General features: G+C 40.4%; 2 protein-coding genes across 3 annotated transcripts in view; one reads left to right on the forward strand and one right to left on the reverse strand.

Annotated features, from left to right (window-relative positions):
* The first annotated feature begins 236 nt into the window (after nt 1–236).
* LOC117457239 (tripartite motif-containing protein 3-like) lies at nt 237–15605 on the forward strand. 2 transcript variants are annotated; one of them, XM_034097193.1, is made up of 13 exons: nt 237–385; nt 8258–8430; nt 8952–9192; nt 9327–9478; nt 9585–9765; nt 9862–10591; nt 10849–10952; nt 11297–11464; nt 11559–11727; nt 12711–12770; nt 12959–13029; nt 13249–13389; nt 13484–15605. In XM_034097193.1, the coding sequence occupies exons 2-13, from the start codon at nt 8285–8287 to the stop codon at nt 13634–13636; spliced, it is 2316 nt and encodes a 771-aa protein (XP_033953084.1). In that variant the 5' UTR covers nt 237–385; nt 8258–8284; the 3' UTR covers nt 13637–15605. The 2 variants fall into 2 exon arrangements, with proteins under 2 accessions (XP_033953084.1, XP_033953085.1); XM_034097194.2 differs by lacking the exon at nt 237–385 and adding an exon at nt 5883–6341.
* A 594-nt stretch (nt 15606–16199) lies between these two features.
* frem2b (FRAS1 related extracellular matrix 2b) overlaps nt 16200–18725 on the reverse strand; it is a 60613-nt gene continuing 58087 nt past the window's right edge. Inside the window, exon 24 of the mRNA XM_034097166.2 lies at nt 16200–18394. Within this exon, the coding sequence (XP_033953057.1) occupies nt 17894–18394 (501 nt within the window). The 3' untranslated portion in view covers nt 16200–17893. The remainder of the gene's footprint in view (nt 18395–18725) is intronic.

Here is an 18725-nt window from a genome sequence, read left to right on the forward strand (position 1 = left end):
TAAACCGCATCCTTTGTCCTTTTATGGGAACTGGGCGGTACCTAAAGAGGCCACACCCCTTTGCACCAGACAGACTGAATCCCTCAGTCAGTTCCCGGGATTTCATTCCTTTTTGCATATTCCCTACCCCCCCCGTATGCTATTGGGTTCTTGGACTCCTCCCATCAGCCATCCGACCAATGCTGCATGTCAGCCCCTCCCCTGATCTCCTCCTTTCCCTTATCATCTTCCTTACTGTCCCCTTCTTCTCCCAGACAGACCCTGCCCTTTCCTTTCGGTCGCCCGGTCTGTGGATTTTGTTGTAGGTTCTGGGACTGCTGACAATGGGAAGCCTTCTCCACGGCCTGCAATGCTGACACCCCTCTCCCTCCTGCTGCGTATCATTGTGAGTACAATCTAGCTTATTTTTTATCATATCGCATTTATGCTTTCTCATCTTGTTTGTGCCGTGAGTCCTAAATAATACAAAGACTGGGATGAGATCAGATACATAATTGATTACTGCATCTCATCCTGCTTCACATATCAAATGTTGTGATAGGATATTTGCTACACTCATCTGTCATCCAAAAGGAAAATCGTTGTGTTTGAGCCTCGTTTTGAGCAACTGTTGCACTAAAACACTCCTCTGCTGTGATTCTTTATGCTTCCTCCACCAGCCCACACACACTTCTCCATTTTAGCTCCCAGGCAGCCCGGCTAGGAGCAGGTGGGCATCTGTGCTGCAGTCTGGGCTGGGCTCTCACACATATGCTCTTTTGTTTGGAGGATTAGTGAGCTGTGGTTGGTTTTCTGATCTGAATATATATATATGGGCTGTGTCGCTTGGGCAGCTAATGTGAGCCACATGTGTCAGCAGCGTATTGTTTGCTCATGTCATTTTGTGAGTCCTTGGACTGCAGCAACAGCCGATGCATCATTTTCACACCTCTGGCCAGGACTGATCAGATGCTCCAGTGGTTTCTTATTGATTGGTCTTTTCTTCTGGGATATCTTTGTTTGTAAATCGATCTTCAAAAGTCGAATGCCAGATGAATGCCGCTGCTGACTGTTGGTTTCCTGCACTGGGTCACAGGGAGGCTGCACACGGCCTTGGATGCTGTGCCTCATGGAAGATGCTTAGCAGGGTTACTTCAGGGTTTCACACAGTTTGTATACATAGGCTTGGAGTCTTGGAGATTATGGACAGATTTGTTTAGGTAAACAGGTCTTGCAGCATGTGTTACACACAAAGGTGCTATGTTGAACGCAGCAGAATACTTTGAATTGTTTCATGACATCTTCCTACAACACTATTGTGCCATTGTAGGTGGCAAGGAAGATAGTTTAAATCTTGGCTAAGATGGAACTATATGCAGCTTTGTACATAGGCATGTGGTTGTAATGAAGATGTTGCTGAGCCCTACTTGTTGTCAACACAAGTTTGGAGTGCACCCAGGCAAAAGAGAAGGCAGCTTGAATTGTTAATCTCCAGTTAAATAAATGTATTGCCTGAACTGGTTTTTTTTTTTTCTTCCCCTGTGCGCTGATTTAATTTATTAGGGTTATCCTTTACATTTCTGTCTGTTTCTTAAAATAAAGATGGGTAAAGGTCAGACAATTGCTGTTCACAAAAGCATCCTATAGTACATTTGGTAATTTTTACATCTATTTATTTGTTTAATTACTTCCTGGCCCATTTTCAGACTAGGAACTACATATTTATATTGACTAACCGGTTGTATTCTGCTCATTATACTGTATGTAGTGTAGGTCTCACTAAAGATTGATCAAAGCCAATTGTTAGACTGTAACTGTCCTTCACTTTTAAAATGGATTTTCCAGAACCACATTTTTAGACTTCACTATTTCACAAGTCAGCACTTTGACTGGTTGGGGGCATATTTTTAAGGTGTGTACATATATCACAAGTATAACATAACCTCATAAAAAACGTTATCGCATCAAAGATGTTATGACATTCATAATGAATATTAGATGGGAGTACATTTACAGTCCAAGCCATCCATCAGTCGCTTTTAGGATTAAAGCTTCACCATCATTGCACAAGGATGTACAGGGTTGATACTTACCATCCTTATTTTTGAATGAACAATGGAGACAAAACATCTTAAAACCCACATGATGCAGTGCTTCCGGCCAAGGTGTAACCTGTCAAACATGTGACTGACAACCCTTTATTAATTATAGCTTGACTACTGAGTTATATGAAGTAAACAAAACGCAACACAAATCTCTGCTGTTGCTCAGACCATTCAGCACTGTTGCAGTATGTTTATTGAAAACACCCATTTGTGTTGCTCAACCAGTTCATCTTTCATAATGAACATCCATTTGTCATTGGCAATTATTTTTAGAACACAATGACTTCTGGGAATCAAATCATAGAGCAAACCAATGGCAGTGTATTCAGACAGGATAACATGTCAAATACTGTACGTCCTGTCTCTACCTCGCTAGTCCGTACTGCAGGTGGATAAGGGTCGGATGCAGGGGCTTGTGCACTGATGGACCTTTTTACAAACACCTGCAGTGTAAGTTGTGCAGACTCCCTGCCTGCATGCTGCAATGCCTTCTGCAACTCTTTGTAAAAGTGGGAGGGACACAAATGTCTCCTGACTCCCTTTTTGTGTCACTGTTGATTAAAAGCGCTGCTAAATAATGTGCTTGACATGATGTGGTCACTTTCTCTCATTAGGTGTCAGATCACATCAATCTAATTTCTGCAGACAAAGGTATATAATAGACCTCTTCAATGCTAGTCTTTTGAAGTAAAGTAACCAATTGCGCAATTGGCATAGTTTCGTTATTATTTACTTGTTGTAATGCACGCACTTGGTCAGCAATGTTTGGCCAGACATTTGTCATATTTTAAGATATATCCAATTGAAATACAAACCCTGGGCCCAGTTGTGGATTAGATGAGCTCCATCAATAGAACATTAACATGAAACAGCAGTTGCCCAAGTAGTTGTGTCTTATACATTAAGTCCACAGACATTTCCTTTCATCATGTGATCCCAACATCCACTCTGACAGTAAGGGGGGCTTGTTAGTTTGAGTAGCAGGTTCTTTGTGTAGAATAATGATTGATGAGTCATCATAGAGCCAGGCACCTTCACTGGCCCCAAAGCAGCCACTTAACACCCACAACACAGAAAGGTAATTTCAGAAATGGTATTCTACAGAGATGTTGTTCTCCGGTGTGTCTCTGCCTTGTTGCTCTAAAAGGCAAAAGGGTTATTTGGATAGAAATGGGAAAATGAGTCACGCTTGACTGAATTAGATTTGATCATGATTCATTTTCATCTGTTTATTACTTTGCTGCCTATGGGAAACATCAAAAGAAGCCACATTTGTAATGCTTTTTAGAGACGCAGTTAATGAATAGTAAATATTTCCCTCTTCTTCTCTCAGTGAAAACTATTTATTCGTTAGTATCTACATAGTTTTAAAAAATGTCACCAAATCAATTCTAATCGGGAGTTTATTCAAAATGAGATCTCTGCTCATGCCGTGTATAGGCAGGAACAATTACTGTATGATGACCCATGCGCAGCGACACAACAGATGTGGATGGAAACATAAACTTAAGTCTATATTTAAACCAAATCTTGACAGCACATCGTCCAGGGCCAACACTTCCTACTTCAGGTCACTAGACTTCAGCCCCTGTTTACCGGGACAGCACACAGCTGACTGCTGAAAGACATGGTTGGAAAAGTCTTTAGTCTGAAGCTCTCTCTGCTGTGACACATGGCACATATCACAGCATTACTAAAACGATTTCCAAACAATGGTGCAGATAATCTAACACTGGTTCATACAAAATTGTAAACTGAAACATGAATTTAAACACTGAACGCTGTCTGAAGAAAAGGTGCTCACGTCTTACTCAAACATGGGAAGGGGAAGGGAAGGGGAAACTACTTTGTATAGCACTTGAAGTGCAAACATCCTGAGTAGTCACAGTTTCGTTCCTCAGGTTTCAGTGGGATCCTATCACAATTATATGACTGGAGTAGACATGCAATGGACAGGGTAAAAAGAGTTATTGGAAAGACATCAGATTATTTTGTTTAACTTTGCATGCATTTTCTGTATTCTGATATGTAGAGATACCAGACAATCAAACTCAGTACACTATTTTGTTCTATTAGCCACCTCTTCAAGATCTATGCCAATGAGATATCTATCACCACCCCAGTACAACTTAGTGAATGGAATAATTTTTGATTTGTAGTGGTCAAAGCACAGAACAAAATCAATATGGCATCTTATGTATTGAACCATGTCCAAGTAAAAAAATAATACAAAGTGATTTGTTCCAAAGCGTTTCCACCTTGAACTATTCTCTACCAAAATGTTTGAAAACAAATAGTGAATATTATCCTGTGGATTATTTATTCCCATGAACTGTCCTCTAAATGAAAATACATGATAAATTATTCATAGATTCTTTTCTGCATCACACTGTGGGAGTGGCCTGATTTGACAAAGGGTACATCTTTTCTCCAGATTCTTATATAATAGGTCTCATAAATAATTAAAAGAAAAACTATTGGTGAAAGAATTATTACATCATTGTCTGACGATTTGGGTTGAGTCTGGTTAGGAATTACTCATTCCGTCCAATGGTCACAAGGCAAAAACATTTCTCTTTATTTTAATTTGAATAATTAGCAGAGACATTGGCATCTCTTTATCTCTCAATCTTCAATACACACAACTACAAAGTTAAGCAGCATTTTATGGGATAGATAAAGAGCAAGGCATGGCAACCTTCCCTCAAGCTGACTATGCTAAGAGAAATGTTTTCTCTGATTGTAAACTCATGCTGCCCCAAATCCAATGAAACCGTTCATACTAGATGTGCCTGCCTTCAGGTGGAAGCCGTTCAGCACTTCACCTGGTGGAATCATTTCTTATAGTCTCGTCTATAGACACACATTGCCAGTCCCTGCTTCATTAACAGCAGTGGGTAGTGTATTAGTTTGTGTAAGGTGTTTGCTTAAAGCCTTCAGATTGTAATTAACTTGCCCAGAGTCCGTGAGACACAGTGATCCAGATGGCAGACGGGACCTGACCCTACAGGAGGACATTAAGCCAATTACCTGTAATGCAGGGTGAGAGTGGCGAGCTTTGCAGTCAAACAGCTGATTGTAAGAACAACATTGATATTTGGTGGATGTTTTCACAGGCGTCATGTTCCAGTGTGACGGATACAGTACAGAGGAAAAACACAGTTGGAAGACTGACCTCATCTGTATGAAGTGCTGATCATGCAGTTCCTGTGACAGAGCTTTGAAGAGGATGCAGTCACATGATTGCTTCAAACATGCCATACTGCAGATTTAGGTCTCTGGTCTACTGGCAGTGTTACTGTATGTCTTATCAGAGCTATTTTTAATCTAGCTGTCTACTGCTGTTTTATATTTAACAGTTTAAGGAAGATTTGACTGTACTATACATAACTATGATATGCTAGGCTACACTATTTAATAGAACATATGTATGACATGTGTTAAGTTCTATATCCAAACAATCTGCAATCAGAAATTATTTGAAGTATGTTCTTTTGTCTCTTTCTGTTTATAATTCAATACATGTTTGCTCCTATGATCCAGCTCTCCTTTAAGCACAAGCTAGACCCTGAGCTACTGTAAGGGAGAGACTGTTTTAAAGAAAGGTCCCTTTTCAGCCAAGAGGGGCTGCTGGAAGGCAGGGAGGAAGCGAGAGGGAGGGCTGTTGCAATGCTAAAGGCTAAAGGCTAGCCAGCCGAAAAGGGAGGAGCCTGAGGGCTTTGGTTCCTCAAACTTCCTCCTGATGTCACCGTTCAGCTGCTGCAATTCAGAGTCCATGTGAAGGAAAGGCAGTGCAGGGAGGGGAGGGCTCTTAAAGGGGAGACAAGAGGAGGCAGAGCGGGTCGGGGATGGGCTGGCTGTTTGGAGACTGAAAGGGCTCAACGGAGCTCCTTAGTCTACAGGCCATGTCGTCACTTGGCAAGAGCAACAATGCCTTAAACAATCCCCAGCTGAAAGACGTCTGTGGCTGAAATCAGGCCCTCTGATGCTATGAGTGCATCTGTGTGGTTCGGAGAGTAGAGAAAAAGAGAGGACAATAGAGAGAGGGAACATAGATGAAGGGAGGGGAAGAGGGGTGAGCTGTGAGCAGATCCGGAATGCCATTGTTGGAGCCCACCGCTCTGAGTTGCAGCGAGGGAACAGCTGCCTCTGAGGCCCGCTCATGTGAGGCAGGCAGCCCACTCATGTGAGGCAGGCAGCCCAGTTCACTGTGGATTTTAGCCCCTTCTCCGACAGGTGGGGCCTGAACCTAGCGAGGTAAGAGTCAAGGGAAGGAACTAGTAGGAATTTGGGGAGTGGCGTTTCAAAGCTTCCTCTTCTTACACTCAAAGAAAAGGGCCCTAGCTATTTTTGTTAGAGGTGTCAAAAGGCAGAGTGGGAAGCTTTAGCTAGCTGATGTGCAGGCCTGACAGTTACCCTGATCCCAGGTCAGATTTAGAGAGAAGCTACTGTATGTAGATAAAACCTAAAGGAGAAATTACAAACCCTGGAAAGATGAGGTGAGGTGAGGTGTGTACATAGAGCTGGTTAATGAGTTTATATTGCCTCCTAAGAAAAGGTGTGGGTGTCATGACTTATGGATCATGGCTACCAACTGGGGTATTCACGCCAAATGAATCGTGAGTCTTTCTCAGCTGAGTGGATATGTTTTTATCATGCATCTTTTAGATGTTTGGTGTTTTGGATGGTATTACATACGGTGTCCTTATTCTTGTGAACACATGTTCGTTTGCTTGAATCCTTTATCAGATACATAAATCAAACAAATTAAATAATCTATATAATTAATATAGCTCAAGTTGTGGATTGGATTCCTGTCTTGCTGACATTGATTATTTATTATTGATTAGTGCTACAAAGTCATGCATATGATCTATTTGTGGTCAATATTAAGCTTTCTGAATGTTAACCCCATTCCCTTTTTTAAATACCTCCTATTTTTTTAGATTCTTTGTTTATAAAGTAGTGTATTAAAGATTTTCCTTTCGAAATAAGTCTGATTGACACAGTTTTTGCCTCAGTTTTTACAGTAATTTAGCATAGCAGAGCTCCTCATGTCACAGATGATGCACAGACTTCCTTACATTTGTATTTAGGTACCCCTCTTTTAAAACCCATCCATTTGTAATTTAATCTAGTAGTAGAAGAAGTGGATCGCCTCTGATTGCACTCTCAAGGTGGTTGGAGGATGTTGCATGGCAGACATGACAACAAGAGCGGCATCCGAAAGTAGGTGAAATTGACAAAGGGCGAGTGGATACCGATACGCTCTCTCTACACTGTTGTGTCTCAGTTTCCTGTTAAAAAGATGTCGTAGAAGACACAAGATCTCTGAGGGGAACACATTGTAACAGCGAGCTTAATATATACCAATTTTGTAAAGAGGAATTGATCAAAAGTAGTTGTACTGTTACAATAACCACAATTTAAAATCTTTACCAGACCAATGCATGACATATTATGGATTACATTAGATGAATACAGGATGATGCTATTTTGTAAAGAAGACGTATCAATCACATGACTGTTATTGATGTTAATGTAATCCTTTGTGTTTATGTACGATATGACAGATGTACAACATGTCATTGGCACACTGAGATAATCTGAGCTTGACCCAGTGATACAATTCATGTCACGGCAACAACCACCTGAGAGCGAGCAGGCATACACTCATAACCCAGAATTTAACAAATGTTAAAAACAATAAAACAGAAGACGCAGTGTATGGTAAAAATAATGGCAGGAATTATACTAGATACATTTCAGCCTTCATCATATTTATAAATACACACATACTACACTTTTAAGACCACTGCAAACGCAGACATGTTGGCTCCTAGACTGCATAGTTGTTCTGCCCCGTGGTGTTTCATCACATAAATGGTTTCCTCCACTGCATTAGCTTGTAAGGGTTTGCATTTATACAGTCACACAACCTCTGGCTATGCGGGTGTTTGTGAAAAAAGAAGCTCATCCTACTGACACAGTTTAATAAGTGAGGGAAAGCATACAATCCTAGCAGATGCAGTGCAGGATTTAGATGAGGTTTTTTATTAACAGCATTATGACTCATCCCTTCCTCTGCTCCCGCTGAGGGTAGCAAACACGCCCTCCTCACCCTGTTTGAGCATTTCTTGACCTTTCTCCCGTTTCTCTCCCTGTGTGCGCAGGTTAAGTGGTCCCTGATCACCCTTTGAATGTCTGTAACCATGGCCAAGCGTGAGACCGGCAGCACCAGCCCTGTGGTCCGGCAGATAGACAAGCAGTTCCTGGTCTGCAGCATCTGTTTGGACCATTATCACAACCCAAAGGTCCTGCCCTGCCTGCACACCTTCTGCGAGAAGTAAGCTTTAAACCAGTCAATCAAACTTTATTGGTACAACACATTTCATACAAAACAGCTCAAAGCGCTTTACAGGTGACTGACAAAGTAATACTGTAATATGAATATGACATTAGAAAGATACACAGTAAAACAATTGGTAACTAATAAAAAGCTACATTTAAATTTCAGACAGATTTAAACTTTTTTTAGGACAAGATGAACTACGACGGATTTTTTCAATGTGCGAAACTCTGAAAATGATTACATAAAAACGAGTGCATCGTATTATTTTTGCCTGCAGTAAGTTATACAACGGTAATGCATTAAAAGGAAGATTTAAGACATTGTATGTATAATGGATAACATGTATAATGGCCCAAAATCACACCACTTTTGCCAGCTTTTCTCTCCATGGCTTCTGCTTGATGTAAGACACTAACCACTCTGAGCTGGCAGACAGTATTTTTGGCAAGAAGCAGTTATTTCCACACATGGGACCGATAGTACAGTTATTAAAATCTTCATCTTCCCCTGCGTAGATGTCTACAGAACTACATCCCTCCCCAGTCTTTGACGCTGTCCTGTCCAGTGTGCAGACAGACCTCTATCTTGCCAGAGAAGGGTGTGGCAGCCCTGCAGAACAACTTCTTCATCACAAACCTAATGGAAGTGTTACAACGAGACCCAGAGTGCAGCCGACCTGAGGCCTGTAATGTCCTTGAGTCGGCCAGTGCAGCTACAGCCTGTCAGCCCCTCTCCTGCCCCAACCACGAGGGCAAGGTAAGCTAAAGCAAAAGGGCCAACAGTATTCAACAATCAGTCAGATCTATTAATATAACAAATGTCTTATGTAAGAAAATATGTTCATGAAAATATGATGATTGGTGTTTCATGCTCCACTGCACCATCTGCAGGTGATGGAGTTTTACTGCGAGTCATGTGAAACAGCCATGTGTCTGGAGTGCACAGAAGGGGAACATCGGGAACATGTGACCGTTCCTCTGAGGGATGTGCTGGAACAGCATAAGTCAGCGCTAAAGAATCAGCTGGACGCTGTGCGCAACAGGTACGATTTTCATTCCAATGAGTTATGTGATTGCGTTTGGTAGATCTTGGTAGTGATGGAAAATGTGAAGCATGCTAATTTGAAATGTTATCTTTTTTTCTGGCAGACTACCTCAGCTGACGGCTGCCATTGACCTTGTAAGTGTGATCTCCAAGCAGCTTACTGAGCGGAAAAACGAGGCAGCGACTGAAATCAGTAACACTTTTGACGAGCTGGAGAAGGCCTTACACCAACGCAAGACTGCCCTCATTACAGAGGTGGAAAACATCTGCAGCACCAAGCTGAAGGTCTGCGGTCTTTCTGATGATTCTTTTTTTTGTAAACATCACATTTTAGTACAATCACAACTGACTATCTCCCCGTGTCTCTTTGGACACTTTCAGGTGCTTCAAGCCCAGCTGACGTCTTTGCTTCAGGGCAAAGAGAACATCCAGAGCAGCTGCAACTTCACAGAGCAGGCCCTGAGCCATGGCAGCGCCACGGAGGTCCTGCTGGTCCAGAAGCAGATGGGTGAGCGGGTCAGTGCCCTGGCGAGACACACCTTTCCTGAGCATCCTCACGAGAATGGACATCTGGAGTGCCAGGTAGAGACGGATGGACTGAAGCGCTCCATTCAGAACCTGGGAGTCCTGATCACCACGGGGACTGTAGGCCACACGAGTGTCGCCACCGGGGAAGGCCTGCGACATGCACTGGTCGGCCAGCACACTTCTGTCACAGTCACCACTAAAGACAAGGATGCAGAACTAGTGAAGACTGGTAATGCCGCTCTGAGGGCGGAGATCATCTCTGCAGATGGAGCGTGCACTGAAGCGGAGGTTACGGACAACAAGAACGGCACCTACGAAGTTGGATACACCATCCGCTCAGAGGGAGAGTTCACCTTCTCTTTGCTGCTGTACGAACAGCCTGTGAGGGGTAGTCCGTACCGCCTGCGTGCCGTCAAGCCGTCCGATGTCCTGCAGTCACCAGACGATGTGAAGAGAAGAGTGAAGTCCCCGAGCGGGGGAGGGGGTCATGTTCGGCAGAAGGCTGTGCGCAGACCCTCCAGCATGTACAGCACCACCAAGAAAAAGGAAAACCCAATAGAGGATGAGCTGATCTACAGAGTGGGTGGGTGATGAAACTGGCTGGATGTTAATTATGGGTACTGTCGACTTAACTGTGGGATGTTTTCCTCTAGAGCACACCGAGTTATATATCTTGATGATTGATGTACCTGATGATGCAGTATTTACTTTAAGACCTCTTTTGTAGCAACATAATTGTTCCTTTGTCTTGCACACCAAACAAAAACGAAAAATATTTCTACGAAGTATTGTTAGCAAATTACAGCAGAATTTAAGCCTGGTGTATTTTTGATATGACAGGAACAAGAGGGCGAGATAAAGGAGAATTTACCAACCTACAAGGCATCTCTACCGCCAGCAATGGACGGATTGTGGTGGCAGACAGCAACAACCAGTGTATACAGGTCAGTGTCGAAATACAAATGGAATTCATCTTTTTTTTTCATATCGTTGCATCGATTAACTTAGTCTTGTGTCTTCTGTCGGAGAAAAATAATTTATTTTATTTTTATACCTTTTACCTCACTGTGTCTCTTAAACCCGTTAAAATGTTATATATTTTTGCATATACCTGTAAAGTTCTTAACATCTAATCTGAGGGGAATTTCTTGTTCATTTTTAACTTGTGATGTATGCCATTTTGTAAAGCACTTTGAGCAGCATGTGTTGTATGAAAAGTGCTATGTAAATAAAGCTTTATTATTAAATTGTTCAGGCTTTGGAGTGATAGAAAATTCTCTTTGTCTAGGTATTCTCAAATGATGGCCTGTTCAAGATGAGGTTTGGGGTCAGAGGTCGTTCACCGGGGCAGCTGCAGCGCCCCACAGGGGTCACAGTGGACGTGAACGGTGACATAATTGTGGCTGATTACGACAACCGATGGATTAGCATCTTCTCCTCAGATGGAAAGTTCAAGGTAAATGGTCTCAGCCAAGAAGAACGACACACACCTCACACACACTTCACACCTGTTTCTCTGGATGACTCAAGTTTCCCTGTGGCTCTCGCAGAGCAAAATCGGGGCTGGGAGATTGATGGGACCGAAGGGCGTGGCTGTGGATAAGAACGGACATATCATCACGGTTGATAATAAGGCCTGCTGTGTCTTCATATTTCAATCAAATGGGAAGCTGGTGACAAAGTTCGGAGCCAGAGGAACATCAGACCGACACTTTGCAGGTACTGTCTAGATGTATTAAAAAAATGGTATTATCATTGAATCGATCTTCTTGCAGGAAGAAAATATGTACACCAAATGGGCCAGAATTACAGATTTCCTTCATGCTTTATACTCTAAAGCAGGGGTGTCAAACTCAATTTCATCGCGGGCCTCATTAGAAATATGGTTGCACTCAAAGGGCCGGTGGTAACTTTAAGACTAGATAAATATACATAGATAAATATACAATAATGTATTATTTTACACTATTGCCTCTTCATTGAATTATTATCAGATAGGGTAATAACTTCATAATTAACTACGTCTGAAAGCAGAAGTCTAGGGAAAATAATTGCAAGTCTTTTCATTGCGCATGTCACAAAATGAGATGCATTGTGGGACATGTAGTTTATGGACAACGTTCTCCTGTAAAGCGGCGCATAACATTATAATAAACTCATTATATTCATTGTAAGCTCTTGCAGGGCCACATAAAATGAAGTGGCGGGCCGGATTTGGCCCCGAGCCTTGAATTTGACACCCCTGCTCTAAAGGAATGTCGATTTTGAAGTATCATTTATTAAGAAGCATGTTTTGTATCCTCCTATTTTTAGACTTAATCTAATGTTGGCATGTATAGCTGCTTGTTTAATTATTTTGTTTAATAATTATAGCCATTGTCCCACAGGTATTGATTCTTTATATTGCATTGATGATCTTATACTGTTAACCTGCATCTGATCATCACGGTACAAGGCAGAGCTGCAAAGAGGCAAAAGTTCATAATGCACACTAATGCATGGAAATAATGTGAAGATTTTCTCCCTGTCTTTTGCTTTTCACTATAATGCTTGGGAGAGAAATCACGTCTTGATAGGATTCGCTTGCATTACTGAAGTCCCTCATTTGTACTGCTTCAGTTGTTGACCGCAGTATTTCAGTTGGAAATCACCCGTTCTTTCAATTTACTTTCTCACTTGGACTTTTTTTCTTTCCTTTTTAGAAAAAAGTGGTGCAAACATTGCACTGGAACAAAAGCTTAGTAAATCTGGCCCTGTTTTCAGTAAGTAATGAAGTCACTGTGAATGTAAACTGTTCTTTGTACGTGTTTATGCTCTGTGGTTTCTCACGTGTTGTCCCACGTCATCTGTGTGTCTTGTGTGTCCTGTAGTCCAAAAATAGTGGGGAACATCCTGTTGTATAGCAGTGGATGACTCATCGTTTTTCTCTTTACCTCTCTGCTGCTTTCAGGTCCTCACTTTGTGGCTGTGAATAACAAAAATGAAATTGTGGTAACAGACTTTCACAACCATTCAGTCAAGGTAAGGCTTGTTGCAAGTATGTACGTATATTAAAATGACTATATTTGAATCAAGTTTACCTCCAAAGGAATACAGCAAACCTTTTCCTGAGTTCACATCACTTGTGCTGTGTTGTTTTCTATTATTTGTCCCTTTTTTCTTTTGTATATATTTGTGATATGTGTCACTCACTGCAGTGTAATCTTTTACTCATTCCTTCCTGTGTAATTTCTCCTGCAGGTTTACAATGCAGATGGGGAGTTCCTGTTTAAATTTGGCTCCCATGGGGAGGGGAATGGCCAGTTTAATGCTCCAACGGGCGTGGCTGTGGATGCCAATGGAAATATCATCGTGGCTGATTGGGGCAACAGTCGGATCCAGGTTAGTTTAAGGAAAAACCTTTTCTCATTTACGTCAGAGACCGACCGTGTAAGTATATAACTAACCTTTTCCTCTGTGCTGTGTAACCAACCAGGTGTTTGACAGCTCAGGGTCCTTCCTGTCCTACATCAACACGACAGCGGACCCTCTTTATGGCCCCCAGGGCTTGTCCCTCACCTCTGATGGTCATGTGGCAGTGGCAGACTCTGGGAACCACTGCTTCAAGGTCTACCGCTACCTACAGTAGAAACCTGATACCGCCACCTTCACCACAGCAAGCACTGACAACGACACAACCAATGTATTCCACAGGGTGCAATGAACTTTCCAATGCAGCCTTTTGATGGGCACATCAGCTGTTCTCCTGGATATAATGAAGTGTCTGAGTCTACCCTCCTTTTGATGTGTATTGAAGGTTGTTTTTAAAATTGGATAATGTAGCATCCTTGGGACAAGTAATGGACACAAAGCTATAAACAGTTTTAGAGAACTTTCAAAAGCTTTTTTTTGTCTTGTACGCTGTTGATAGTATTATTACACACCACTTTATTTGAGACCGGGCAGGGTAGGATATAGAGTGAAGTATTAAATGAGCCATAACTTGTTCAGTTGCATGACCTTTTATTTTCTATCTTAATGCCTAGCCAACAACACAGTGTACACATCGGTTGCTTTTCTCATAAACTAGTTAATGCTTACAGTAAAATTAAAACAGCGCTACGCTTCTCCAGTAAGGAAATATATAAAATGTTTCATTTACTGACGACTCACATAAAGATATCTCCACCATCCGTGCATTGATTTGCTGTATGTAATGTATATACATAAATGTATATTGTGTATATTAGATCACTCCGTATGTATGTGCTATGATTTTGAAATACGCAGCCTTTTGGTTATACAGAGAACAGCAGTCAAGGATTCTAAATGTGTTTATGGCAGCTGTTAAAAAAAGTGTGCATTCTAAACATACCCAGCACATGCTTAAATGAAGTGTCATATTTATTGCTAATGTAAGCAGCACAATATTTGTTTTTGTTAATATCTATTGTTTTAAAAGGGGGAAAAAAAACAAAATGGGGAAAAAAAAGGCTATTTTATTTTATACACTAGGTCAGCATTTAAAAATTATTTTTCTATATTGATGTGATTGTTTTTTCTTCTTTAGAGCGTCACACTTTCCGTAAAAAAGGACGTTTCATCTTAAATCAGGAGTCAGTATCTCCACATATTTGGAACATTTTGATAGTGTTATTGCGTCTCTCTTTTCAAAACTACAAACCCATCTTTGTTTTCGTTTTGTTCAAGGATTTCTAAGTTTCCCTGTCTTAAATATGGGCTAATAGATAGATATTGTTTTGCCTTTTATTTATTAAAATCGTAACGGTTACAAACCAGAAATGAAACACATATCTCAGGAAATCCATCCGAATTAGATTAGCATGCCAATGGAAAAACATCAATACTATAATTTATTTCTTTATTGTTGATCAGCTTTAAAGAGGGACATTGGCAGCTTTGAGATAAAACGGTTATTCTGTGCACATATACTTTGGATCTAAGACTACAACAATGAATGGGATGGAATATGAACCCCGTTTTACAGTGGGCTTTCACATAGGAACCAGTTACAACTATGAATGATAGTTTATTAGATGGCATTTGCCAACAAACTCATCCACGCTTTAGAAAACACTCGCCTATTATACTGCTATCTAAATAAAACGCTTTTAGATCTGAGTTTCTGCCTGCACTAGCCATGATTTTCAAGTAGAAACCTGTACCATTAGAGCTGTTGGTGCTCTTGTTCCCCCTAGTGTTCATTCTGTGTAATGTCATGAGAACATCTGGTGCCACAGCAGAATAGAGACCATGGTGCAGGAAAAACGCAACTTCCTGGTCTGAAATAATTACCCACAGCACTGTGCTAAACACTCACACACCAACATTCACAATCCCAAGTGTCGAGACTTTCAGACCTACAGGATGTGACCTGATTTCACCTGTTGAGACAACCAGGAAGCTGCTGTTTTCCGTGCACCTGATCTGTTGTTTGACTTGTTGCCAAGCAGAAGCCCAGACATCTTCCAAGAGTCGAAGGCTCCACCTTTTCAGATGTTTCTGAAGCATTTTACCCTATGCTGTGTCACACCAATACAAGCTGTTGTGTTTTCTTTATGAATATGCACTGGTAATAAAAGCACATGGTTTACTGACTCGTTGTATGACTGATGCTTGACTTGCACGGAGCAAATTTGGATGTTTCTAAATGTGCTTGTAAAACTAAAGTGAACTACGTTAAGTAAGCACAATTTAAAATGTTTTAAATTCTAAAAATAACATCAATTGCACTTCAAATTGAATGCATTATTCAAGGATGTAGCTAAAAACGAATTTCATCCCCTGGCACGTAAACAATATAATTTTATAAACATTCTAAACAATACTGTCTGTTAAGTAGATAGTCACATGATGCAGATGATATTTACAGAACAAATGCAGTTGTTTGATTAAGTAATAATTGTTGAAAAGGTCATATTGATTATTGCATTTCTGATTGTTCTTTACCTTTTTGCACCATGGAAATAATACAGATCTAGGTACATTATGATATGGTGTGGGATTTCCATGTTGGGGGGTTTAAGGTATAGGTATATTTATAGATTTCTATACAGCCTTTTTTAAAAACAATGTTTTAAGGAAAAGCTTTATCTATTACAAATAAATGGGATAATTGTTCAAAGAAGCTTCATGCTAAAACATGTGTTTAATCAAAAAACAGAACTTCTTGAAAAATTATTTTATTTGCAGACCATGCTGGTCTATGTTACAAATACTTACATCACATACAGTATGCATTTGTTTTAACAGTAACCATTCCCAATACATCCAAATGGTATATTTATAGGTAATACATAAGTATATACATACATACATACATGTGCATAAAAAAACTCAGGACGCACTCAAAGCATTAGAGTGGAAGAACCGCAGTACATCGATACAGTGTCAAACCTAGATACGCAAGCAAATGTAAAATGTGCACTGAAAAGAATCATACTTGGGGTAAACATTTCATGAAGGTATGATTTCACAGGTTGCATAGAATTGTATTCAATTTCAAAATAAAATTGCAAATAAACTTTTTATAGAGTAGTGATTAGAGTCTATCAAAGGATATTCAGTAGTATGAGGTAATCAGGTGTTATGGCAATCCTGTGCCTGCATCTGGAAAACTAAAACGTGTACATAACCTGTATATGTTTATTGTACATTGAAATCTGAATTACATTACAATTAGAATTTGAGAATAATAGGTTCAAACTAAATCATAAAGGGAGAGGTAAGGATATTATGATTTGTTTCTGCACTAAATGACAAGCACACAAAATAAATAGATACATTTCAAAGTGATTGATAGGGGGGAGGACAGCAGTTCTGAATGTATGATGATGAGTCAAGGTAAAACATTTACTTCTCTTTAAGTATATTGACTAATTGTGTTGTTGTGTAAATGGATTTAAAAATGTAATAGTTTAGAGTGAAAATGGTTCCTGTTGGAGAAAGTGGATATGGAACCGCTATTATAGTTCACTACATTGCAGACCAGCTGTCTTGAAAGTCAAATCATTCCTACAGACTCTAACGGTTTTACTTTTCCTTTTTGATTTAGTGCCGAGTGTCAATTACAAGTTTTAAAGATAATACTAAATATTAGAGGGGAGTTAAAATGTGGCCATTGATAAATACTGTTGTTCAGGGGATACAGTGTAAAAAACACACTAATGGAAATACAGTAGACACATTTGCAACAACTCCATTCAAATCAGCATTTTGACTTATTTTTACGATAAAAAAACAAAACAAAATTAAATGCATGCTAAATCATGAACACAACAAACACATGTGAAACATTGTTTTTCACGTTGATGTCTTACTGATCATCACACAGGACAAATCATAACGTACAACATAAAACCTCATAATGATGTGATCTCTTAGGCACGCACTGAATCTAAGGACAAATCCTTCTCTATAAGAACAGACAGGTTCAACCAGCGTAAGCAGACTGTGGACAGTGTCTTGATGCAGACAATCAAACATACAAAGCCTGCTGTTAACAACTGCAATATTTATTATATCCACCATCTCTTGACCTGCTCAGTAAAACACCAATTGCCATCCAAGTTAAGAGGCATCTTCTGTAGCACCTTTGGAAACGTAAAAACACCTTTTTGGGATTAAGTGGCATAAAAAAGCAAATCAATAAGTGAGTGCTGAAAACTCCATTAGAACCTTAAAACAGCCGCTAACAAAGTCCGTCTCTAAGTGAGTGTCCCAACCATTTCCCAGTTGTGGAAGTGATGCAGTATTTCAAGTAGATTTCTGAATATAATCAAAGCTCTTGTATGTTGTGTTGCTTCACACAATCTTCAATCTTTTATCTAAATGTGAGGCACTTGCAAAAGAAAAATATTAACGGTAACTCTCTATCATCAGTCTGTTAGACCTCTGAGCTGTCACTGATGGCTTGTGTCATCATGGGCTCTGCGCTGCTGGACTTCTTCGGTACATCTTTCTTCACTCGCTTGGACCGCACCAGTAGCACCACGACGATAATGATGAGCACTGTGAGGAGCAGCCCCACAAAGACCCCAATGATCAACACTAGTCCGTCATCACTGTTGTCCTTCTGGTTGAGTTCACGTGGGATGATCCCTTTGGTGAAGATCTCTCTCTCTGGGCTCGTCCTCTTCTGGCTGCTGCGATCCAGCGCGATGTGGAGGATGTTGGTGCCGCGGTTGTTACTCTGACCAATGTCTTCTATTACGTCTGGCACATCGTTGGCTGATCTTCTTGCTCGATGTTGACCCTTTGGAAGTAGACTTGTTTGCTGGCTCATTACATGGTACTCAAGGCTTCTCTTACCTATACCACGGTTAGCGTTATTCCGAGAACGGACAGTGTAGATGGTGTGAATGAACCATTCCCTCCCTGCAGACACCTGAAGAGAGTAACAGTTATAGTTAGAAAATATTATATACTTTCAATTTTCAGAAAACCTGCTGTTTTCTTTATCCTTAACTAATACAAGAAAAACACCATGATATACTTTTACCACTGTTAAAAATGCAGCTGCTTGTTTGTTGTGGAATGTTTTCCGTACCAGTTTATATATAACTTATTATGCCACCTCAAACTCAATGTGTGCCTTGTGCAGTTACTGTAGAATAGAGTTGAAGAATAATAAATATAATAAATAAATAATACCCTTTCTATCATTGTCAAAATATAAGTTAAACACAGACATTAGTGTGCTCAGTATGTGTGTAATG

This window comes from Pseudochaenichthys georgianus, chromosome 13 (assembly GCF_902827115.2).
Source record: "Pseudochaenichthys georgianus chromosome 13, fPseGeo1.2, whole genome shotgun sequence".
In the NCBI taxonomy this organism is placed as follows: domain Eukaryota; kingdom Metazoa; phylum Chordata; class Actinopteri; order Perciformes; family Channichthyidae; genus Pseudochaenichthys; species Pseudochaenichthys georgianus.

Bases quoted from the DNA above. Each gene is read 5' to 3' on its own strand.
- LOC117457239 (XM_034097193.1), top strand. From the start codon at position 8,285: ATGTCTGTAACCATGGCCAAGCGTGAGACCGGCAGCACCAGCCCTGTG. The intron at 9,479-9,584 runs GTACGATTTTCA...TTTTTCTGGCAG, and splicing joins CTGGACGCTGTGCGCAACAG to ACTACCTCAGCTGACGGCTG. The intron at 11,465-11,558 runs GTAAATGGTCTC...TGGCTCTCGCAG, and splicing joins CCTCAGATGGAAAGTTCAAG to AGCAAAATCGGGGCTGGGAG.